A 24,271-nucleotide genomic window follows, 5' to 3' on the forward strand; every position below is an offset into this window, starting at 1 on the left:
TACTTTACAGTATTAAAGTCCTTTATTACTATAATTTAAAGAATTAAGGGACATGATCAGAGTAGCACATTAGAAAAATGGCTGAGTTGGCAGTATTCTGACATGAATCAGTATCAGGAGCTAGGTGGCACTGCAGTGGATAGAGTATGGGACATGGAGTCAGGAAGACCTGAGTTCAATTCTAACCTCAGACATTTTTAACTGTGTGGCCCTGAGTAGGTCATTTCACTTCGGTTTGCCTCAGTTTCCTCATCTGTAAAATGAGGATAAGAGTACCTCCCAGGGTTATTGGATCAACTGAGATATCTGTAGTCAGCACAGTGCCTGGCACTTAGTAAGTTTATGATTATGAATATTCTGATTGCTAAGTCAGCACTATCCTGCCACACATCTGACAGGGTGGGCCTAACCCACTAAGCAGATGGGGGTTTTCGGTAGTCTTCATGGTTATTTCATAAATTCAATGCAGGCCCATAGAATCAGAGGGGACCTGAGAGATTGCCAGAGGAGGAGACAGTCTGGAAGGGGTGACCTGCCTTGCTCAAAGACACAGACAGAAACAACACAGCTGGGGTTCAAACCTAGACCCTCCATCTCCAGATCCAGGGTTCTTTCCATTAGAATGCTCTGAAAAAGACTTCTGAGTCAGCCATATTCCCAAAAGGGCAGGACTCTATGGAGGGAAGGGGCTAGGGAAGCCTAAAATGGAGATCCTCAGTTAACAGTGAGGCAAGGGGCTGCCAGCCACACCAACTGGTGCCAATCCAGACTCTGTCCATGTGGTCATTTCCTAATAGAAAAGCACCCTCAAGAATAGTCCACATGGCTTTGGTTGAACTGAGGAGGAGAAGGATTTCTGGCATGCTGTCTCCATGCCTGGTGGGCATGGTCCCCACCCTGGCAAATCACTGCTGTGTGCATGTTTGGGGACAGGTCTAGTTTTTACCTTCAGCCACTTCCAAGGGTCCTTGAGATTTGCGTAGTTCCTTGACAGTCTCCAGGAATTCTTTCCCACCAGCTTTTTCCAAAGCTTTACCTATAAAGGAGAAAAGAGGGAAATCCTTTTGCTCCTTTCTGAAAACACAAGAAGAAGAGAGGAGAAACAAACCAACTCTTTTTTTTCCCAACAACAGAAAACCAGCCTTGGAACTTCCAGTAGGCACATGAGAATCTTACTCAGCCTAGTCCTGTTTATTGTGTGAAGGATCGCATGCTGTAGGGGGTGACAGAGTCCAACACTTAGAGATCATGGGTCTGGCAGAAAACCACATGGATGGTGGTACTCTCCATGACATACATTTACCCTACATGCATCTTGTATGTATCCAATTCTTTACATGTCTCTTAGAATGTGAGTCCCTGGGGAGCAAGGACCATCTTTTGACTCTTTGTATCTCTAATACTAAGCATGGTGTCTGGTACACAGTAGGCTATTAATAAGTGTTTCCTGATTGATTGACTGGCCAAAGTAGTTGATACTGAATGAATTCCATCTTTGTGGTCTGGCATCCCAGGATTTGGAGCTGGAGGAATCTTAGAGATGATCTAATTCAACCCTCACACTTTATATGGGAGGGAAATAAGACCCTGAGAGAGGACTTGTCCAAAAGTCGTGAGGATACTCAGTAACAGGATGGGATTGGAATAATCCATGCTCTCTCACTCCAAAGCCAAAGTTCATTAATTAGAGGGATTTTGGAGCAGAATCATTCATTTAGCAGGTCATTTAGTCTACATTCTACCACTAATGTTATTGCGGGCAGGTGGGTCCTTCTTGGGAGGGTTTGATAATACTCCTTATTCAAGCACTTTTTCTTAGTTTCAATCTTCAGTTCAGAGTTCATGAATTGAATTCAGAATTCAATCAGCCTAAAATTACATTTTGGGTTCAATTCTTGTCTGTTTTTTTTTTTTTTTAACAGAGACAGACAAGTTACTAGTTCTGGGCCAGGTCACATCATTTCCACTCTGAGTAGTTTTTTTCTCACTGGTAACCCGAGGAAGCTGGTTTAGACCAGAGTTTCTTAACCTTAACCTTGAAATCCTGTATATCAGAATCAGAATAGAGTTATGGACCTGGAGTCAGGAAGACCTGACTTCAAATCTGAACTTCAACACTTATTAACTGTGTGGTCTTGGATAAGTCACTTAACCTTTGTTTGCCTCAGTTTCCTCAACTGAAAAAGAGGGATAATACTAAGACCTACCTCCCATAGAGTTTATGAGCACTAAATAAGGTAATATTTGTAAATCACTTAGCACAGTGACTATAGAAATCCTAGCTATCATTATCATCATGTTTCTAAATAATTGAAGGAAATGCTGTTTCAATGAGAAGTTGGTAAAAATAAAGATGTATCTTCCTCCTCAAAGTTTGTGGCCCCCCTGAACTGTATCTAGGGATGGATGATCCCTCAAGTGATCTGTGCACCCCAGGTTAAGAATCCCTGGACCACATAATCTCTGGAGGTTTCTTCTTGTTCTGGTATTTTGAACACTTCTATGCTTGGTCATCAACCTGTAACATTCCTTTATACACATTAGGTTAGAATGATGTATCTTCTAGGTTTATTTAACCATGCAAATGAACAAAATGACTGAGGTGAGCATTTAATATTGTTATTGTAATATCTGCCATATTAAGAAAATTGCTTATTTTCACAACTATTAATTGATTGCCATTTCAAATTAAGCCACGGTTCCAAAACAGGTTTTATTGTTTCCAAAATGACTCCACAAAAGCTCTAAGCCTGAGTCAAGAGATCTGTGTTCAGTTCCCAGCTCTAGTGCATCCTACCTAACCCTTGGTAAGCCACTTAAACTCTTTGACTCAGTTTCCTTATCTGTCAAATGGGGATAATAATACCTATACTATTTGTTGTTGTTCAGTCATTTCAGTTGTGTCTGACTCTGTGACCCTATTTGGGGTTTTCTTGGCAAAGACAGTGGAGTGGCTTGTCATTTCCTTTTCCAGCCCCTTTCATAGATTAAAGAACTGAAGCAAACAGGGTGAAGTAACTTGCCCAGGGTCATATAGCTAGTAAGTACCCGAGGTTGGATTTGAACTTAGGACTTCTTGCCTCCAGGCCTGGAGCTCTATCCAGTGAGCCACCATAAAATTATGAAGAAAGCACTTTGCAGATCCTAGAGTTGAAGTAATTGGTCTATTGCTACCCAGCCAGTATGTATCAGAGATGGGATTTGAACCCAGGTCTTCCGAACTCCGTGATCACTGCTCCATCCATGATTAGACCTGGCTCTCACAGTAGTTGCCTGGCTTGTTGAATGAAGAAATGAATGAATGATAACCATGACTTAATTATTTGATGTTCGTTTCTTTTTCTTTCTACTTAACTTTGTGGATTGGATACTTTAAATGAAATTACATGCAGAGAGTAAAACATAAAGATGAATGCCATCTAGTGGTTACTAGTTAACATAACAACCTGGAAGTTGTAGATAAAATGGGATGTAATGCTGGACAAAGTATCTGCCACATAATCTCTGGTTACATGGCAAATGTGAGGCCCTTGCTACATGTTATAAATGACTAACCACATCAGCTAGCCTTCTAGAAAGGGGAGTATTTATTTCAGCAACTCTTCCATGACATTAACACTAAACTTCTTCTGGTCTCCACCTGGAGATTAGAGCCTTACCTATATCTTCCTTGAGGTCTATTTCAGCTGTGGTTGGATGGACGATGCCTTCTACTCTCATGGAGCCAATATGGCTGATGTCACTTTGTGTCAGAGACAGCTGTGGAATGAAAAATGGGAAAATATAGAAAGCATTCAACTAGAATGGAAATGGCTTGCTGTACTTCCTAGCTTATCTATCTATCTATCTATCATCTATCTATCTATCTATCATCTATCTATCTATCTATCTATCTATCTATCTATCTATCTATCTATCTATCATCTATCTCTCTATCTCTCTATCTATCATCTATCTATCTATCTATCTATCTATCTATCTATCTATCTATCTATCTATCTATCTGTCTGTCTATCTATCTATTATTTAAACTTCCTAGGAATAGATTTGATGACTAGGGGTATAGACCAAGCATTGATTTTAAGTTCTTCGGGGCTTTTACTTTTTTATTGGTCACAAACTTCACCTTGGTGCCCAAGAGATCATCACTAATTCATCTCTCTCCAGAAAAAGAGAAAGAAACCCCCATTCTCCCCTCTTTCCAAGAGGGCTTCTATCTGTTTCCATAGAGAACACCTTCAGGAGAACATCTATCTGAGCACCATCTTCAGTCAAGTACCATCTTGAGTCAAGCACCCCATTGGCCAGTCTTCCTGGAAGAAGAGCCATGACTTCTCTCTCCAACTCCAATTCCTTCCTACCCCTTCCTGCTCCAAATACACAGACTCCACTAGGAAAGCCCAACAGAGCCAAGGAATGACTTTCCTTTACTGAACTTGAGGGCTCTTGGGTTCTAAGTATGCTCCTTTCTAGAACTTCATTCTACACAACTGTAAAGCTTATCTGTGTGTTTACAAAGAAATAATTTCCCACCGTCATTCCATGAAAGGAACTCTCACACTTACTAGTAGTGTGACCATGGGCAAGCCACTTAACCATTTCAATTCTCAGTTTCTTAATTCATTTGACATTTAAAGAGAATTTACTATTTGTAAGTAGTGATAATAACAATAATAGCTAACATTTATATAATGCCTACTCTGTGTCAGGCATTTTATTAAGCACTTTACAATTATTATCTCATCTGGTCCCCGTAAAAGCTCTGTGAGATATGTGCTGTTATTATCCACATTCTACAGTTAAAGAAACTGAGGTAGAAGTTAAGTCATTTGCCCAGGGTCATGGAGTTACTAAGTGTCTGAGGCTGGACTTGACCTCAGGTCTTCCTGACTATAGGCTTAGTGTTCTAGCTACTTAGCTACCTAGCTGCTCTTAACAATACATATAGTATCTATCTCAGGATGGTTGTGAGGTTCAAAGAAGGTAATAAGGGCTTTGCAAGTCTTGATGCTCTCCTCCATGCCAGCTCTTACTCCTCCTACTCCTCTTACTTCTACTCCTACTCCTACTCTACAACCGCTACTACTACTACTACTACTACTACTACTACTACTACTACTACTACTACTACTACTACTACTGCTACTGCTACTACTACTGCTGCTACTACTACTACTACTTCTGTTGCTACTACTACTACTACTACTACTACTTCTGTTGCTACTACTACTACCACTACTACTTTACTGCCACTGCTACTTTACTACTACTACAATTTGCAAAATGAGCATAATAACATCCCTCCTGCCTCACAGGGTGGTTATAGAAAAATGCTTTGTAAACCCCAACATATTGGAGAAATGAGAGCTCTATTGGGGTGGGCCTAATTCCTACTAAAGGAGAGAACAAAAGAGCTTCCCATCAGCCTTGCAGGTTCCATGTGGTCTCTCTCCCCCTTCCCTACTTTCCTTCTCTACATCTCTGAATTAGGGAGAATAGCTCTTGCCCCCATTTCTAAGCCATTGTCATTTCCAAGGACAATGGAGAAAGAAGCTGTTGTTAGGCATGAGTCCTCAGGGCTCAGCTAGAAACCCACCACACTCAGGCCTTTAGCATGTCTTCCTTGGTATCCCCCTGCCTTGAATGGGAAGGACATGGAGGCAGCCTGTGGTGGTGCTGCTGGGGAGCCACATCCTGGTCTTGCTACTCATTAGGTGGGTGACCTCTGACAAGTGACTCTGGAAATTTTTCTCCTCATCTATAAATGAGAGGGTTGGACTAGCTGATCTCCCAGGACGTTGCCCATCTATATCCTTTCTCACTTTCACATGCTGTGAGTCTGCTACCGAAGGAGTGATTAACTGTGAGTTTGTGATTGAATCTTATTTCATGCCCCAGTGGACTTGCTAGATAAACTGCCTTTTCAGTTTACATTCGTAGATAAGAATTTGCATATTTGACTGTGCAGCTTTCATGTTCTCCAAGATGATTAAAATGTATTTGTTTTCTTTTCAAAGACCGGTGGAGAGCAGACTGAATTCCTATTAAATAATTAATTTCTAACACAAGGGATATTTAATAAAACATATTTCTATTTTCTTTCTTTCATTAAAAAAAAAAACAGAAACAAAACTAATTACCTCAAGCAGTATAAGGCTGACCTGCAGGCAGACTGTTTTTTGGATGTATGTGGGCAAAGAAATAGAGGTGTCTGGAGGTTTCCTAGGAAAGTCATGCTTCTGACTGATTTACTTAGCTGCCTGATACTCATTTTAGTTTTGCCCATAGGCTGATTAATGTCTGTGCTAGTCTTTAAAACTGAACACAGTTTTGGCTTTTACAAGACCGACATTGCCGTGGTTTTCACTTCTAAAAACCCACAATTCCAGCCTAGCCCAGCTCAATTGTATCAGTGTCATAGGGAGTGGGGCAAGACCAACCGGCTGATGAATAACAGGTTGTTACAGTCCAGTTGTTTTTACAGTTTCACACTAGGATTATTTTTATTACCTTCTGCCCCAGAACAAGGCTCTTGGAAGAAAGGATGGTGAATCCATCTCCAGGGCCATCTTCAGATGTTGAATTTGAAGCGCCTTCTTTGTCACTGTCCTTTGCTTTGGACTGTTGGCAGAAATCAGATGGACAGACAGATGGGAAACTGGCCCAGTGAGCATTGTGGAGTCATGTCATTGCAGCCACTGATTTGTATAAACAGGGGTGGGACTTGGGATCCATTTTGGATTGAAGGAAAGGAGGCCAACATAGGGAGGAGAGAAGGGAAGGCCTTTACTGAAGCAGTTAATCAGAGATGCACTGATCCCTCTCGTTCCACCATCCCTTGTGTATCTCCCATTGCAGATCAGAATGACTATTAGGTAGCCATGGTTATAGGATTATTGTGGGCAAACAATGGTAGCTAGGGCAGGTGGTCATGTATATTTCAGTTTCATAGGAGTGGGACAGCATGGTGGAAGGGAATCCATATTGGGTTTGGAGTCAGAAGGTCTAGGTTTGAATCGTAGCTCTGGCACTTATACATGAGCAAGGGCCTGCCCTTTTGCTTTTCTTGGCCTCAGTTTCCCCATTTGTAAAATGAAAATTGAACTAGATTATGTCTAGAGTCTATGAATTAGGACTGTTTTAATGGTTTAAATTCCATTATTTTTCAATACCTAAAGGGTGATATGTTTCTTGATTCAAATCCTTGTTACTTTCTCCAACTCTCCAGTGTTAAAATACATTAGTTTTTTTTAAGAAAGCTGGACAGGCCTCCACCTTTCAACCTTTTCTCTTTGCCTAGGGTCTCCCATACCTGTGCTCTCAGTTTACCTTTTTGGATGTCCTTGGTTTGGCGGCTTTGGCTTTTTTCCCCCCCTTCTTGCTTGAAGTTGATTTCCTTCCTCTTTTCTCTGGGGGAGGGGAAAGGATTGTTTCTGACTTGCCTTTGGCCCCTCGCTTTTTGGCCAACAGCTCCGGATGAATCCTAGGCAGGACTCCCCCACTGGCAATGGTCACTCCTTTTAGCAGCTGAAGGGAGAAAGCACAGGAGAGAGCATGGTAGACTTTCCCAATTCAGAATATTTCATTAGGAGGTTTCTCATGCCCTACTCTTAGTCTTTCTAAAGAGATGACAACACACATAATTAAATGACTCTATCCTCCCTGAACTGTCACCATGCTTTCCTAGTTACCAAGACATTCTGTGACCATAACCAGAATGTTAAGCAGAAATAAGGGAGAAGGACAAGGAGATAGAACCTTAAGAGCTACCTAGGGCTAAAGAATTCCAGACATGAGCTCCTTGAGGGCAAAGCCTGTCTTTTGCTTCTTTTTGTATCCAGGGCACTAAGAACAGTGCCTGACACACAGAAAGTACTTAATAAATATTCATTTATTGATTGATATCTTTAGAGAAGAGTGTGACAGGAGAGCCATCATTCCACAATGGATAGAGAACTAAACTCAGACAAAGGAGACCTGGATTCTCATTCTGCCTCTGCTATATGCTGGCTGTGTATGTGACCCCAGGTAAGTCAACCTCTCAGGGCTCTAGGCAACTGCTGAAGATAATAAGTTACACTACAGTTACTGAGGGAATTTCCCCACTGGGAGTTCACTTTGCCAATGAAATGATAATTATGGGCCAAAAATTGTATAAAAATGGGAGGTTCACAGGGGAAGTTGATGTATTAAAGAGGAATTCACCTTGACTGATGTCAGCAAGAGCCAGAGTAGTGTGTAGCTACTTGGAAGAAGGAAACTTCCCATTAAACATCATCTCACAGAGTTATTGTGAGGACCAGAGGGTGACAAACTTCTTTTCATCAAGAACAGGCCATGCCAGACTAACTTTATGTCCTTTCCTGATGGGATGATTAAACTGGTAGATGTTGAGAATGTTGTGGATACTTAGTTTTTGATAAATGATTTCATGCTAGTATAAGAAGCAGGTGCTGCAGTCTATAACAGGTGTGAGTGAGTTATGGAATCAATCAACCAATGATCTAAATCAGATGTGAGTAATTCTTAGCCAACTTGACTAAATCAATCAATCAACCAAAGGTGTAACTATGGACACACTGAATCTTTCATCATTTCGGGAGAGATGGAGGACTTGCAAGGGTCAGTGTATAAAAGCAGAGGATGCCATAAGGGAAACGGCTTGTGGCCAGGGTAAGAGAATGACTCACTTCCTGTGGGGCTTGAGGAAAGCAAAGTTGACCTGTGTGGAATGCCACAATCCAATAGCAGGTCAGCTTAACGGAGAAACAGTTCTAGCCAAGCCCCAGAGAAGGAATCATTTTTTTGGGAGGGGAAAGGAGGAGGGATGACCTGTGAGCTCTGAAAGACTAGAAGGTTGGCCTCCCCATTGGTGTTGGTGGCCATGTCCCTGGAATTGAAATTGCTGATGGTGTCATCTTCGTCAAGAGCTGAGACACAGGGAGGAAAAGCAGCTCCAAGATTCTACCGAAGCCCTGACCCTCAGAGTCCAGGAGAGAGCAGTACCCACTCTCCCCAAATGGAGAAGAGGAGCTGTGAGTTACCTTTTTGCTACTTGTACCCTTTAAATTTGAGACCACTCTCCTCAGGAATTCTGTACATATATGTATGTGTCTACATATCTATATCTATGTACATCTCTCTCTCTCTATATATATACTATCTATATCTGTACATACCATTTATATATGTAGATACAGATATGCAGACACATACCTACATACACATGTAAAATCTATATATATATGTATATATATCTATACTATTAAAGCTTAAAACTGTACCAAGACTTTTGGGACACTACACACACACACAAATATACACATGTACATATGAAAGGAGAATATGTCCTAGACTCTCAGGGGAATTGATTTTGTACTAACTTGTTTTAATTATACCCCCTTAGTAAATGCTTCTTTCCGAAGCTAATGAACTCTGGTTGGCTAATTTTGATAATCAGTGGGGAACATACTCAATGGGGGCTCATGAACCACTTTAATAGAACTAGGGTTCCACTGCATAAAACAGCAAGCTAGTTTGAATCCAGCCTATCAGGGTTACCTCTAGAACCTTGAGGGGAGAAGTAGTTAGCTACTTTCTGGGGCCCCCAGCCTGCCAATGTCAGCAGAAGCTGGGAAAATAAAACCCAGGGTAGTGGGGTGCTATAGTATCTTTGTAGAGAAGATGGAGAGATATAGATTTGGAACTGGTTGAATGGCTAGACTCAGCATAGTTGTTAATGGTTCATTGTCAGCGTGACAGGAGGTCTCCAGTGGAGTGCCCCAGGAGTCTGTGCTTGGTCTGGTGCTACTTAACAATTTTATCAATGACTTGAATAAAGGCATAGAAAGCATGCTCATCAAATTAGCAGATGACACAAAGCTTGGAAGGATGACAGTCAAGATCTGAAAGGTTACAGAATTAGGAATCTAATAAGATGAAATTTAATAGACATACATGCAACGTTTTGTACTTGGGTATAAAAATTAACTTCAGAAGCATAAGACTGAGAAAGTATGGATAGACAGCAGATGTTTTGAAAAAGAGCTTGGAGGTTTTAGAGGACCACAATCTCAAGGTGATCTAGCAGTGTGATAGGACAGATAAAAAAACAAAGATTATCTTGGGCTAGAGAGGTTTAGAGCTTCTAGGAATAGGGAGGTGACCATCCCACTGTCTTCTGTACTCATCAAACCTCATCTAGAATATTGTGTTCAGTTCTGGGTGCTACGGTTTAACCGATGAACTTAGTGTCCAGAGATGGGCCACCAAGATGGTGGAAGACCTGGAGTCTATGACATATGGGGATTGATTGAAGGAATTGGGCATGTCTGGCCTGCAGAAGAAAAGAGTGAGGGTGGACAGGAGAGATGTCAAGGGCTCCCTGACTCTTGAAGCTGTCCCTCAGTAGAACGAAGTAACTGGAGGGGTGGTTTCCCTTCCTTGGAGATCATCAAGCATAAGCTCGATGAACATTTTTCTTGTAGTGGGGATTCTTTTCATGCGTGGGTTTGGAGTGGACAGTCACTGGGGACCTTTCCAACATTCGCATTCTGTGATTCTCTATGCAAAGTAGTTTGCAGACCTTCAAACTACTTTATATATAATAAATGTAATTTATTTATTACAAAATAAATGTTAGCTGTTATAAAAATGAATTGCCTCTAAATGATCAGGACAAAGAAATGATAGATAACCATACAGGGCATCTCAGAAATATACAAACATTTCAAGCCAAATCATTGTATTTGTCCCTAAAGAAAGCATTTATGGGAAGCAGTAAAATGGCAATTCTGTTATTATTAGTACACTGTTTCTATGTATCAAAATCGAAGGTCTCTAAAGGGTGTTGGAGAGAAGCATGGTGGTGCACCCATGGTGGGTCCAGTGAATCATCAGGGTTGGCTTGTGCATGAAGAAAAATAGCATAAAATGTGACATAAAATTAATCCACAGAATAGAGAAGAACAGGAGGCCTCCCGCACATTGAGTGGCTCTTCTATGGAAGATTCATGGATGGACAAGAGAGGCATAAAGAGGTGGTGATTAGCACCAGTCGAGGCTGTGATCACTTATCCACTGAAGTATTTGAATGAGTTATGTGTGTTTCCACCAAAGTTCCCTTCGATGCCTACATGGGCATAGTGGTAAGCCTGGGTTCTTGGGCCAGTTAAGCTTATATTCTGGCAGATGGTAGGGTCAAAAGAGACCTGACTATGGAGTCAGAGAACCTTGGCTTACACCCCACCTCTGACACTATCTGTGTGAACTTGGGACTAGTCTTGGGACTCTGTGGGCTTCAGTTTCCTTATCTGTAAAATGAGGAGTTGAACCAGATGCCCTCTGAGGTCCATTTGGTTTCCAAATTTATGATCCTATAGATAATTTCTGACTTGCAAAGAAGGAAAGTCTTTGAATATGGGCTTCTGGTCTGTTGTCTGAGGGTTAACCTATCTAAGTGTGGAGGGACGATCCCAGACATTTGGACACCAGGTGATGATTTTTTTTTTCAGCCAAAGCTATCCACAAACTACTGTCTATTAGAGAAAGGAGGGGCTCTAATCTACATCCTTGGAGGAAGTATTCAGACCAATGAAATCAAATATTCTTGAAGTATTTACTAACAATTATGTTAATATTTGAAGTTATTCACAAATCTTGGTACATGAAATGTTTTGAATGTATTTAATGAAATGAACATACTTTTCAGAGAGACCTTCTATATTGCATCACTGACCTAACAGTACTTCTTAGCTCCCTTAAGAGGTGAAAAATAAAACCTCAGTGAAAAAGAGAAACTTTGTACCCCCTCCTTAAAGCTCCAGAGCTAGGTTGGAGCCAGCCTGTGAAGGCTCTTGAACAGCTGAGGCATGGACAATGAGAAGCTCTCTACTGGACTCTGGAAGGCCAGTTTGTTAGGAGGCTATAGCAATTGTGCAGGGCAGAGGTAATGTCTGGACGTGGGAGCTGACCCTGGGAGTGGGAAGGAGGGGCCGTACGTGAATGATGATGTAGACTTGGCACCCGATAGGATGGAAGGGTGAGGTGGCAGGGGAAAGCAATTCCTATGTTTTCTGTCTGGGGTGGCTGGTGGGGGGAGGCTGGTGCATGAACAGAAAGAGGGGAATTAGCGGGAAGAGCGCCAAAGGGTCTGTTTTTGTCCATCAGGCAGGCTGGGGGATTCCTTCTTCTCTGTTACTGTCTCGGTTTTTAATCTAAACATGTACCTGACGGATTGGCAGAATACAAGTGCCCAGCATAGTCCCTTGTCAAGCGCAGCCGAGGCTCAGGTCTCGAACATAGGGAAAGCAACTCTCCCGACTTGGTGTCTCAAACGTACCTGGTTTAGCTCCTCGTCGTTAGCCACTGCCAGTAGGATGTGTCTGGGTGCGATCCGAGCCTTTTTGTTGTCCCGCGCAGCATTCCCGGCCAGCTCTAAGATCTCAGCTGCGAAGTACAATGGACAGCAGGATCAGCGGGAGGGAGGGGCAAAGCTGCTGGCCCGGAACTGCCGAACCTGAGAACCATTCTCCAGCTGGCAGCAGATAGCTGGGGGAGGGAGCACGGGGGAGGGCTGGGCTGCATGCTTCTGGAGGTGCCTGACCATGTGGGATTGAGGGGTGCACTAGCTTGTCACTTTGGGGAATGTGCAGGCGATCTGCTTCTGCTTCCAGGCCACTAACCATGGGGGTTGTAATTGGGTTCTTAACTAGAACGGATGTGGACCAAACAGCCAAAGCAAGTCACTCCCCCCTTCTCTTTCCTCTATCTCTCCACCCCTCGTTCTTCCCCCTACTCTTTCTTCTCTCCTCTCTTCTTCCTCCTCTCTCTCCCTCCCACTATTTCTTTTCTTTCTCCCCCCATTTTTTCTATTTCTCCTTCCTCTCTCTCCCCTCTGTTTCCTTCCTTGCTTTTGCTTTCTTCCACTGTCTTCTCTCCTTCTCTCTCTCTCTCTCTCTCTCTCTCTCTCTCTCTCTCTCTCTCTCTCTCTCTCTCTCTCTCTCTCTCTCTCTCTCTCTCTCTCTCTCCGTCCCTATCCCCTTCTTCCTCTCCCTCCCTCCTTCTGCCTAGTTATGGTCTAGAAGATTGCTATTGTTAGCCTCTGGGTGGGAAAAGAGAGAAAGCCTTCAGTCAAGGAGTATTGGAGTATTGGAATGGACTGTGACCTTGTGATCTCTGAAAGGTTGGGAAGGCCACCCTAGGTGTGGGATCTGGAATCCATGCCAGAGTTTGTGGACATCCAAGCCTGTGCTGCCAGCACAGCCCAAGGACCATCTAGCCGCCAGATGTTGGGTCCTACAAGCAAGGGAGCATCTCTGTCCATCATCTGTGCTGTTATTTGGAATTGAATTTGGTGGGGGCAAATGTTTCACATAAAATCTATCCCCTAACTCTACACTGTGCTTCTCAGGCTCCTGATGATCTTTGCAATAAGATGTTGCTTCTGGAGCCAGAGCTAACTGTTGCTTTTCCCTGAGCCCCATCCCCGATTCCTTCTGTCAACTAATTAACAATATAACCTATTCACTATGTTTTTACTAAGCTCTGGAAATACAGAAAAGGACAAAATAGTACTGCCTTCCAGGAATTTATGTTCTAGTAGGGGAAACAAAATGTATATAAATAGGTATGTACAAGATTAGTTCAGAGTATAGAAAAGGTCATCTTGGACGGCTGCCTAGAAAGGTCTCCTGGAGAAGGTGGTATGTGAACTGAGTCTCAAAGAAGGTCAGAGAAATTAAGAGGTAAAGGTGATAGTGAAGAACATTCCAGCCAGTGCAAAAGCTCAGAGGTGGGAGATGGAGTCTTTTGTGTAAGGTCAGTATGGCTGAAATGCACAAAGTATGGAGGGGAGCCATTTGTTAAAAGACTGGGGAAAAATAGAAAGGAGCCAGATGTAAAGAGGAGGCCAAATAGAGGAGTTTACCTTTGATCTTACACATAATAGGAAACCTATGGAGTTTAGTGAGTAGGCAGGTGACATGGTAAAACCTACATTTCAGGAAAATCACTTTGAGATCTCTGAGGAGGATGGATTGAGGTGAGGAGAGGCTTGAGGCAAAGAGACCAATTAGAAGGTTATTGCAATGATCCAGGCTGAATTACAGTAAATCGGCCATGTAAGAGAAGGGGAGTAGGTAAGAAATATTGTGAATGTGGAAAGGACAACATTGGGCAGCTGAATGGATATGTGAGATAAGTGAGAGAAAAGTTGAGGAAGATACTGATGCTGCAAACCTGGGTGACTGGAAAGATGGGGAGGATCTCGATGGCCATGCCAAGTTCAGAAGGACAGATTTGTGGGAAAACATAATGAGTTTTATTTTTGACATACTGAGCTTGAGAGAAACTTATTGAGAAATTCACAGTACAGTATTACTGATAATGCATTACTCGTAGGCTAAAGGTCTTAAGCTGGAAGGCATCTTAAAAATAATTTAGTTAAACCCCCCTCATTTTTTAAAAAAGAAACCAAGACCTAGAGGAGTTAGTACCATTTCCACCATTACACACTGTAATAGTGATGATATTGGGTACCAAAAGGGAAAAGTATCAAGATACAATACTTTCTAAATTACAGATAGCAGTTACCACTTGGAGAGGACCCTGCCCCTCAAAACAAAGTGAGAAGAGCAAAAAGCTCCTAAATATAACCAAAATCAATTAAAATCAAAGTCCAAGAACTGAAATAGCCTCAGATCATTATTATTAACATCAATAGTTAGCATTTATATAACACTTGCAGTTTTACAAAGTACATGTTAAGTCATGTGATCCTCATAACATGGAAAGTTGGTACTTTTCTCTATTTTGCAGCTGAGGAAACTGAGGCAAATAGTGGTAAAGTGACTTTCCTGGGGTTACACAGCTAGTAAGTATCTGAGGCTAGATTTGAACTCAGGTCTTCCTGACTCCAGGTCCTGAACTCTTAGCGACTTTGTCACCCAGCTGGGAGTAACTAAAACCTGAAAGTAAAAGAAAAAAGCATTCTGACTACGGATTGGCAACGAAAATAGGAGCAAAAACATAATGATTAAAATAAATCATCAAAACAATTTAAAAAATTGAAAAATAAGGACTAGGAAGACCTTAGACTTATTCTGTGTTCCTGTAGCAGGACCAGGAATGAAATGGAGGTTATCTGACTCTAAATCCAGGGCTCATTCTACTACATATTTCTTTACCATATGCATTGAAAGTACCCTCTGACCCATGTGGTGTCTTCCCTGGATTGGCTGGTTCCTCCCAGAAGCTCCATTTGAAGGAAGATGTCCAGGCTGGCTGTGTCTTGGTGCCTCTCCAGGCTGCTCTGCTGGCACATCTCCATAGGATACTGGATAGAAGTGCCTGACGTGGTCTCAGGAGGACCTGAGTTCCAATCTGGCCTCAGATACTTACTAGCTGTGAGACTTTAGCTTAACCTCTGTCTTTGCCTCAGTTTCCCCATCTGTAAAATGAACTGGAGAAGGAAATGGCAAAGCACTCCAGTATCTCTGTCAGGAGAACCCCAAATGGGGTCACCAAGAGTCAGACATGACTCATTATTATTGCTGTTATTAATAATAATAATGCTGATGATCCAAGAGTAAGTTCTTGGATCTTGATTTTTTCATTGATTTTGTTTAAAATGGAAGTAATTACTCATGTATGTCTATTCAAAAGGATTTAATAACTACTTCTTTTTATCGTCCCAGCTAAATTTGCCATGCAGCACATGGGCCACAGGATAATGAAATATTCTCTTCCTCCCCCAAACTCCTGGGACCTTCTAGTAAGTAGATAGGATCATAGATTCAGAGCAAGATGCTTAGCACAGTTCCTGGCACACAGTAGGTGGTTAATAAATTTTTATTGACTGACGGACTAACTAGTTTGATTCCTTCATTTATTAGATGAGGAAATTGGTCCAGAGGGGTTCACCTTGCCCAAGGTCATCCAGGTTGTAAGTAGCTGAGTTAGGATTTGAACTCATGGATGGAGATCATGTTTTATCCTAAGTCCTCTGGTTGGTCATTTCATTGATCAGATTTCCTAATTCTTTTAAAGTCCATCATCAGACAATATTGCTGTTACTATATATCGTGTTCTCCTGGTTCTGCTCACTTCACTTTGCACCATTTCATACAAGTCTTCCCAGGTTTCTCTGAAATGGTCGCTTTGGGTCATATGTTACAACACAATAGTATTCCAGAGTGTCCATATGCCATAACATACTACCTACCATGATAGAGAAGAAATGCACTCAGAGTACAGATTGAGATGTATATGCACACATACACACACACACACACACAGAGGCACATACATGCATGTGTATGCCTGCATGGCCAGTGAGGGAATCTATTTAGCTTCACTCTTCATGTTTGTAGCCTGGATTTTGTTTTTCTTGCTTTCTTAACTAGGGGGTGGAATGGAAGGGTGAGAATAAAGGTATGGAAATAAAATTGAATATTAAGAAAAGATAATGGAGAGGAGATTGGAAGAGCTTGGAGGCAGGAAATCATTTAGGAGGCTCTTATAATAGTCCAGATAGGTCAAATTGTCTTTTCTTCTTTTTTTTCTTCCTCTTTTTCTTTTTTCCATTCTTTTTCTCTCACTATTTCTCCTACTTAGTTTTAAAAGAACATCATTGAGTTTTGTTTTGACCCCAAACTATCCCACCCCTAATAACCTCAGAACCTTAAAAAAGTCCCTGGGTCTCAGAAACCAAAAGAAAGGGCCAATCTGTAACATTTAGTCAAGATCGTACTGGCTGCCTATAATGCTGTGGCAGAAATGAAAGGAGTGGTCTCACAAATTGAAGTATGGGTTTTTTTAAAATAGGGCCAGACACTTTATTGGTTGATGAGCAACTTTCTTCACCAGTTCAGATCAGCGTCTTCTCTGAAACTAACCCCAGAAATTCTGTGTCCTGAAAACAAATGGATATTTTCAAACAAAATCCATGTGTGGAAATAATATCCACAAAAACCTCATGCTCCAGTGGCAAAAGCGATCTGTGTATGTCATACAAAGTAAACAAGAAACCCTTTAAGAGTATGTTTATATAGTACTTCACAGAGGAAATGCATTATATTACTTACAAACTAATCTTCTTAATATCTTTCATGCTAATTATTTGACAAGACACGTTTGGAGAGGCCAAGTTATTGGCTTAGGCTTTAGTCACTAAAATAAAAAAAAATCAATCAGTTCTTCAGTCATTTTTGCCAAAAATTGATTTGCCTAATCCATGACCTTCCTAAAATGGCTACTAAAAAAACCCAAGGGATTATAAACCTATTTTCATAAATAAATCTGTTTAGTAAGACTCATTTCAAGTCAGGGTCACAATAAAACAGAGCTCCATGTTCCAACATCCTTGGAGCTGGAGCTCTTGGTTGCCAGCCTGCCACCTGCAATGCCTCGGGGAGTCCTGGCACCTCATCCCACCCAGATGGTGGGCTTCAAGTTGGAGTTTAAACTGCCTGAAGATGAGGAGGATGAGCTGAATGAGGTGGTGTGGATTTGTCTTGACAGAACTGGTGAGTTGATTACAAGCTTGTGACAGTCGAAGGAGAGAAAGGGGGTGGGAATAAGCTACTTTAGTTTTTGTTCTTGTAGGAAGTTGGAGACATCAAATTTCATGTCAGCTGAGGACACCTTTAGTGTTCTCCAGCTAAGTTGCATCTATTCATGTGATACTGGAAAGGCTCAAGGGTACCATATGTACTCCTGATCTCATTCAAGTCATTTTCACCTTCGAGTTGGATGGACATATGTCAGGGTTCATAAAAACTGGTGACATGCAAAATAAGACAAAATGAACATACTAAAGAAAACTGTAGAAAGGGGTTAATCTAGAAGAAATACACAAAACCCACAAAAATCTAATGGGATATACTCCCCTCCACACACTGCCCTAGATTAACAACACAACTGCTACTACCTATAGGGGCTAGGGGCTTGTTAGAGAGCTTGCTAGAGCTTTCTGAGAGCTTGTTAGAGCTCCTCAACTTCCGAGGTGGGGGTGGCGGGAGTGGGGGGCGTCTCCTGTTGGGTGAAGCACATTACCCGTGAGGTGAATAGCCTTTATCTACAAACAGGGTTAAGTACTCAGGTAGCAACATTCATTTGTAGTTCAGGAAAGATAAAGAGACTGAGGCTCTGAGAGTTTCTATGGTTTTCCTTAGGTCATATAACTAGTTAGAGTTGGAAGTGAGATGTGAATCAAACCAGTTTCTAGGTCCTGTTTCCCTCTCTCTGGTTCTCTCCTTCTGTTCCATCACCTTAACTCTTTTACCCAGCCTCTGGCCTGTGGGTTCTCTTGTTGCTACTTCAGACCATTCTTCTGCATATTTGTCACTTTTGCTTGAATGAAGACCCTTTGACCTCCAAGCTCATTCTATACAAGAACTGATAGAAGTGAGCCACATTTGTGTTCTGTATCAGGATCAACTGAAGACACTGAAAGGGACATTGGGTCAAAGGAGAGAAGGCTTCAGTTGAGGTCTTCCAGATCTGAAGAGCTGTCACATGGGAGAGAGATTAGATTTGTTCTTCTTGTCCCCCAGAGTTAGAACTAGGAAGTAAGGTGTGAAACTTACAGAAAGAGATTTAAGCTTGATGCAAGAAAACTTTTTCCTAAAGATGAAAACTCTCTAGAGAGGGAAGGGATGCCTGGAGGCCAAGTGGGTTCTACTCACTGGAGGGCTTTCAGAGAGATGGAAGTGCCTTTGGCTGGGTCTATTGCAGAGGGAGCAAGTGCTACTGGAGACTGGAGGCTGCCTTCCAGCTGAGAGAACTTGTGATTTGCTCAAACTCAATAGATCAAGCTTAATTTTACTTTTAAAAGAAGACTCAAAAATAGTGATGGCATCCCTATAGGATCAATTTATCAAAGTAGATGAAGCTTTTCCTTTTTTGTATCCCCACCATGCATAGCATACACTGATTGGTTATTTAATCGATTTGCACAATATTTACTCGAGGTTTAACCAGCCAGCTGCCACTATATGCAAGGAGACCAGGGCTCTGTCTGCCTGTCTGTCTGTCTCTCTCATTTAACATAAGTTAAAAGTAATTTTCTAACCTCAAGTCACCTCTAATCAACACCAAACAATGATAGTGAAACAAACCAGATAATTTTGCTTTGGGGCATTCTGTTCCATTTTGTTCATGCTCTACCTGGGCACTGGTAGCTCAAAGCCCCAGCTCCTTAGGAGATGGAAGCAAGCAGCGATCTTTAAGAACTGAAGCCCAGCAGAGGGCAGCAGAGAGCAGCTCACCTAGCCTGAGACTCACAGAAACGTTAAGCACAGAAAAAACAGGGTGAAAAAGTGACACCCAGAAAACAGTGGAGAAAAGCCCCCAGAAGAAACCAGCATGATGATGTCATAATGATGACATCATCACTAGCGCTACCAAGGGAGCTCCCAGGATAGAGCACTAGACCTAGAGTCAGAAAGACATGAGTTCAAATCTGCACTCAAACACTTCCGTTTGGGGCAAGTCACTTAAGCCTCAGTTCCCTCAAGTGGAAAATGGGGATAGGTAATGTAACAGTACCTTCCTCTCAAGGCTGTTGTGAGGATCAAATGAGGTAATAGTTGTAAAACACATGCTTGGCACATAATAGGTGCTTAATAAATGCTTGTTTTCTTGCTTCCATCCTTCTTTCCTCCTTCCCTTTCTTGTTTCTTCCTTTTTCCTCCCCCTCTCCTTCCTCCTTTTCTCCCTCCCTCCCTTCCTTCCTTCCTTCCTTCCTTCCTTCCTTCCTTCCTTCCTTCCTTCCTTCCTTCCTTCCTTCCTTCCTTCCTTCCTTCCTTCCTTCCTCTGCCCCAGTGGTGGCATGGTAACTTGTGGGAGAGCACACTTCTATGTACTTGCCCAGATCTTTGGTCACTTTATTGGCTCCGATGTTTGATTCAATGTCTCTTATTTTGAGATAATAATGGCCAACTCTTACATAACGCTTTAGGTTTTGCAGAGTGAGTGCTTCACAAATATGACCCCATATGATCCTCACAACAACCCTGGGAGGTAGGTGCTATTATTATCTCCATTTTACAGATGAGGAAACTAAGGCTGAGGGAGATGATAAAATATGCCTAGGGCCATAAAACTGGTATATTTGAGGGAGAATTTGAATTTAGGTTTTCCTGACTCCAAGACAGGCTTGTTATCTACCGTGGCACCTAACTGCCTCATACTAATAATTACAAACATACATAATATTTCTTCTGACTGACTGATAATAACAAATATATCACTGGGAGCTCATGAACTATGTTTTTGATTCAGTGCCATCCCAAAGAGCTCTTGGAGCCCATACAGGTAGGAATCCTAGGTGTGGGAATGTGTCAGATCCTACAAGATCAGAAAAGACAAAGGTTAAACTTTCTTTGTGAGTATTTTTACCTCAGGCATCCCAAACACTACAAATCAGAGCTTGACTTAGTGTTTTGTTGATTATCTAGAATTAAGAAAGAGATGGGAAAAATAATATAGATTAAACTTAGAATTATATCATATGTACATTTCCCCCCAGAGAAATGATTGTTAAGTATTTAGCAGCACACCTCTGACTAGATGTAGATGCTATCTATCTATCAATCATCTATCTATCCATTTAATAATAGGGCATAATAGGGCAGGTAAGTGGTGCAGTGGATAGAACACAGAGTCTAGAATCTGGAAGACTCATTTCCTTGGAGCATTCAAATCTGGCCTCAAACACTCACTAGCTGTGTGAAGCCACCACTTGATCTTCTGTGCCTCAGTTTCCTCTTCTGTAAAATGAGCTGGAGAAGAAAATGGTACACAACTCCAGGATCTTTGTCAAGAAAATCCCTCATAAGGTCACAAAGAGTAGAACATGACTGAAAAAATGACTGAATAACAACAACAAAAGACATAATTATATGTATTATATGTAGATATAAACACATATACATATGCACACACAAATGTGTATGCATGTATGTTTATTGTGTTTAACATTAAATATCTTTTACTAAGAGTACTGTCTTTTCTTCCATCTGTATCTTTGCCAAGGGCAATATTACTCCATTACATTTTCTCATTACTGGAAGTAATCCTAAAATAGCATGTCTGTTACCTCACACATTCCTTCTATTGTTGCTTAATGAAACGAGCCCTTACGATACTTTTGGCTCCGTTTTGACACAATTTTTTCTCTCATTTGCTTGAAGTATGAAGTGATTATATAGTGATGAACTAGTGATTTAAAAGCTGGGAAAGCAGGGAGGCAGAAATAAGACTTCTTCTGGGGCCAACACAAAAGACACAAGAATGATCCAAGAACCTGAGGGTTGGAAGGTGCCTCAAAGATTGCCAAGTCCTAGAATCAAAGGATCTTAGAGGCAGCAGAGACACTGGAGACCTGTTGATCCCACCTGCACTTAAGCAAGAGCCCCAACTTTCTCATTTTATATGCAAAGTGGCTAAAGTCCCAAGAAGTAAAACAATTTATGCAAAGTCACACAGCTATTAAGTGGCAGAGGCAGAATCTGAACCCAGGTCTTCTGACCAATTTCTTATTTTTTCCATGACATTTCAGCCATGGCATCGCCTCTCCATGTACTTAGACTAGAAGTAGTATGATCCCTCTCTCCTCCCCCAACCCCCATTCAGGGAGATCATGCAGTTGACCAATTCGGAGGAGACACAGCAAGTTTTTTTCTCTTTCCTGAATTGTTCAATTAACTTGCCTGTGTCTCTGTTTTGGGGAATAGACTTTCTATCATTTTTCTTTTAGCTCTGTGCTCCTCAGAAGGCAGAGGTGGGGAGCAGAGAGCCTGGACTAGTTTTAAAAGCATAAATCTGAAAGGTAAAAACCAGTGGAAATCTACTGAAAAGTTCTTGAGCCATTTCCAGGAACTTCCGCGGGGGACTAAGTCTACTCAAGGAAGAGATGAAGAGATGTGTGTACTTTGGAGTTCAAAAGAAAACAACACTCCCATTTTCCATGAATCTTTTCATGTACTGTTCAGTTTGATTCAAATCAGTCCATACAGATGAAGTACCTATTATGTATGTATAATCACATTCTTTGGAGATCTGGGCAGGGGATTATGAGCATGACAATTAGACTTTATTTTTTAATGTTAGAAGATAAGTGTGAAAGTTCTAGCAGGTCCAATAATCTGGAAATACCTCAGGGATGGACTTGGTAGTAGGTAATATGTCATATAATAAAAATCTAATAAGTAGAACATAGCCATGGCTTTCTCCTTGGGTGAGGACCAGTCTAGTGCAGTTGGAGAGACTGGGCTGAGACATTTGAGCAGGGAAGCTGCTGTCTAGGCTCACAGTCTGTGACACAGCTGGGTAAGGAGGGACAGGGCTCATCGCTAACACCATACAAGGGCAAAGCTTTTTCATTAGACATCCTTTATGGACACTTTGTGCCTTTCTCTTTGTGAAGTTTCTTTGATTTCATTCAATGTACACCTCACCTCGCTGTGCCCTTAGCACTGCTAAAAGGGCTCCATTTTCTGACTCTGTGTAGGCTTCTGGTTCCCTCTTTGAATTCCTTTAGTTTTGACCTTGGCAATGCTTGCATCTCCATGCCTCCTCCTCTGCCAGTGTGTTCCCTTTTGCCTCTACTTATTAATTCCTCATCATTTCCATCATGCATCAGCCTTGACTCCCTACTCCCTTCTCACTAGGGAGGACAGGAAAAGGACATCGAATAGCTTAGAATAAATGTTTCCAGGGAGATGCTGTGTGGCTTGTCTGATCATTAGAACTCCTCTCTCTGGGTGCAGATGAACAAGCTTTTGGGCATTGGGTGGCACAGACAGAAACACACAGAGAACCCTGTAGGGATGTAACACCTAGCCCTTCCAGCACAGCATCCTGACACCAAACAGGAAGGGCTTCCCCATAGGTCTGACCACTGAATACATAATATCCCCAAGTTGTCCCCAGCTATCATCGATTATTGAAGAATTATCTCATCAAGTCTCCTAAAACAATACTCTAGAGGCCTTACCCGAGAGTCTATCTTTAGGAATAGGTAAAAATCCTAAAGCAATGAGTTGGTTTTGAAATGGGGCCCTCTGGGTCTATGCTTTCATAGGCTAATGGTGTCCCATCTGGGATCTCCTTTGTTTCCTTCCCTCTGTAACTTTCTCCTTCCTTCTCAATGTACTTTACTTACACTTATAATGACACCTTTGGCTGAAGGCTCCTTGGCCTCATCTAAAATGCCACCACCCCAGGGAAAGGTATCCTATTCATGCCTTGTCAGTCAATTATGCTATCCTGTGGATAACTTTATAAACTTTCTGGAGAGCAGATTTTCATAGGAGGTGCAAGAAGAAAGCCCCAGGAAATCTAGCCTAGAGGATAGATGGGGAGAGAGGGTGGGAAGGTCATAGAAAGAACAGACTGGGGACTTGGAAGCCATTTTTGCTACTTCTTACTTTTACACTGGGTCAGTCAGTCCCGGGTGGAGATAGAATGACAATAAAAGTTTATCACAGGAAGAATAGGAAATTTGTAAGATTATTAGAAAAAAGGAAGAAGTAGAACATTATGTCAACTTTCAGGATGATGTGTTTTAAAAATTCATTTTAGACACCTAAGGATGTAGGCATGTGAGAGTATGTTCTGATGTTTCTTTCTAGAATATGGGTTATCATCATGTGGTCAATAAAATTGTTCAGTTGTGTCCAACTCTTCATGGCCCCATTTGGACTATTCCTGGCAGAGATACTGGAGTACCCATTTTTTTTTCTCCAGCTTATTTTATAAATGAGAACCTGAGTCAAACAGGGTGCAGTGATTTGGCCAGGGTAACACAGCCCTATAGCAAGTGTGTGAGGCTGGATTTGAACTCATGAAGAGGAGTTTTCCTGACTCCAGGCCTAGCCTCTATCCATTGTGCCACCTAGTTGATTCAGCTTTCTGACCAAACATCTTTTATCGATTGGCATAAGAAAGAGTTCTGAACCCTTCAGTTTCAATACATTTATACCTGGAGATAGATAAGATAAAGGTTAATTTTGAACAAAATGTATGTAGAACTCAATAGAGACATAAAAAGTTGGTTACTTCATCTTCTGGGCTGTTGTATTCTCATCTGTAAAGTGAATGAGAAGAATAAATGGGGTCCAGGTCCCAAAAAGCCAGAGTCAGCAAACTGAGGCTTGCAGGCCAAATCAGCCCACCACCTATTTTTGGATAGCCAGGGAGATAAGAATGCTTTTTGCATTTGTAAATGAAGTTGTTTCAGTATTAAAGAATTTGCCAATCCCTGCTC

At 41.7% G+C, this 24,271-nt stretch overlaps 1 protein-coding gene across 1 annotated transcript in view; it reads right to left on the reverse strand.

The window, feature by feature from the left end:
- MACROH2A2 (macroH2A.2 histone) overlaps positions 1-24,271 on the reverse strand; it is a 59,593-nt gene that overhangs the window by 8,205 nt on the left and 27,117 nt on the right. The window contains exons 3-7 of the mRNA XM_072628724.1: positions 12,341-12,447; positions 7,330-7,527; positions 6,511-6,621; positions 3,660-3,759; positions 947-1,036 (exon numbers count right to left, since the gene is read on the reverse strand). Of these exons, the coding sequence (XP_072484825.1) occupies positions 947-1,036; positions 3,660-3,759; positions 6,511-6,621; positions 7,330-7,527; positions 12,341-12,447 (606 nt within the window). The remainder of the gene's footprint in view (positions 1-946; positions 1,037-3,659; positions 3,760-6,510; positions 6,622-7,329; positions 7,528-12,340; positions 12,448-24,271) is intronic.

This window comes from Notamacropus eugenii, chromosome 1 (genome assembly GCF_028372415.1).
Source record: "Notamacropus eugenii isolate mMacEug1 chromosome 1, mMacEug1.pri_v2, whole genome shotgun sequence".
NCBI lineage: Eukaryota > Metazoa > Chordata > Mammalia > Diprotodontia > Macropodidae > Notamacropus > Notamacropus eugenii.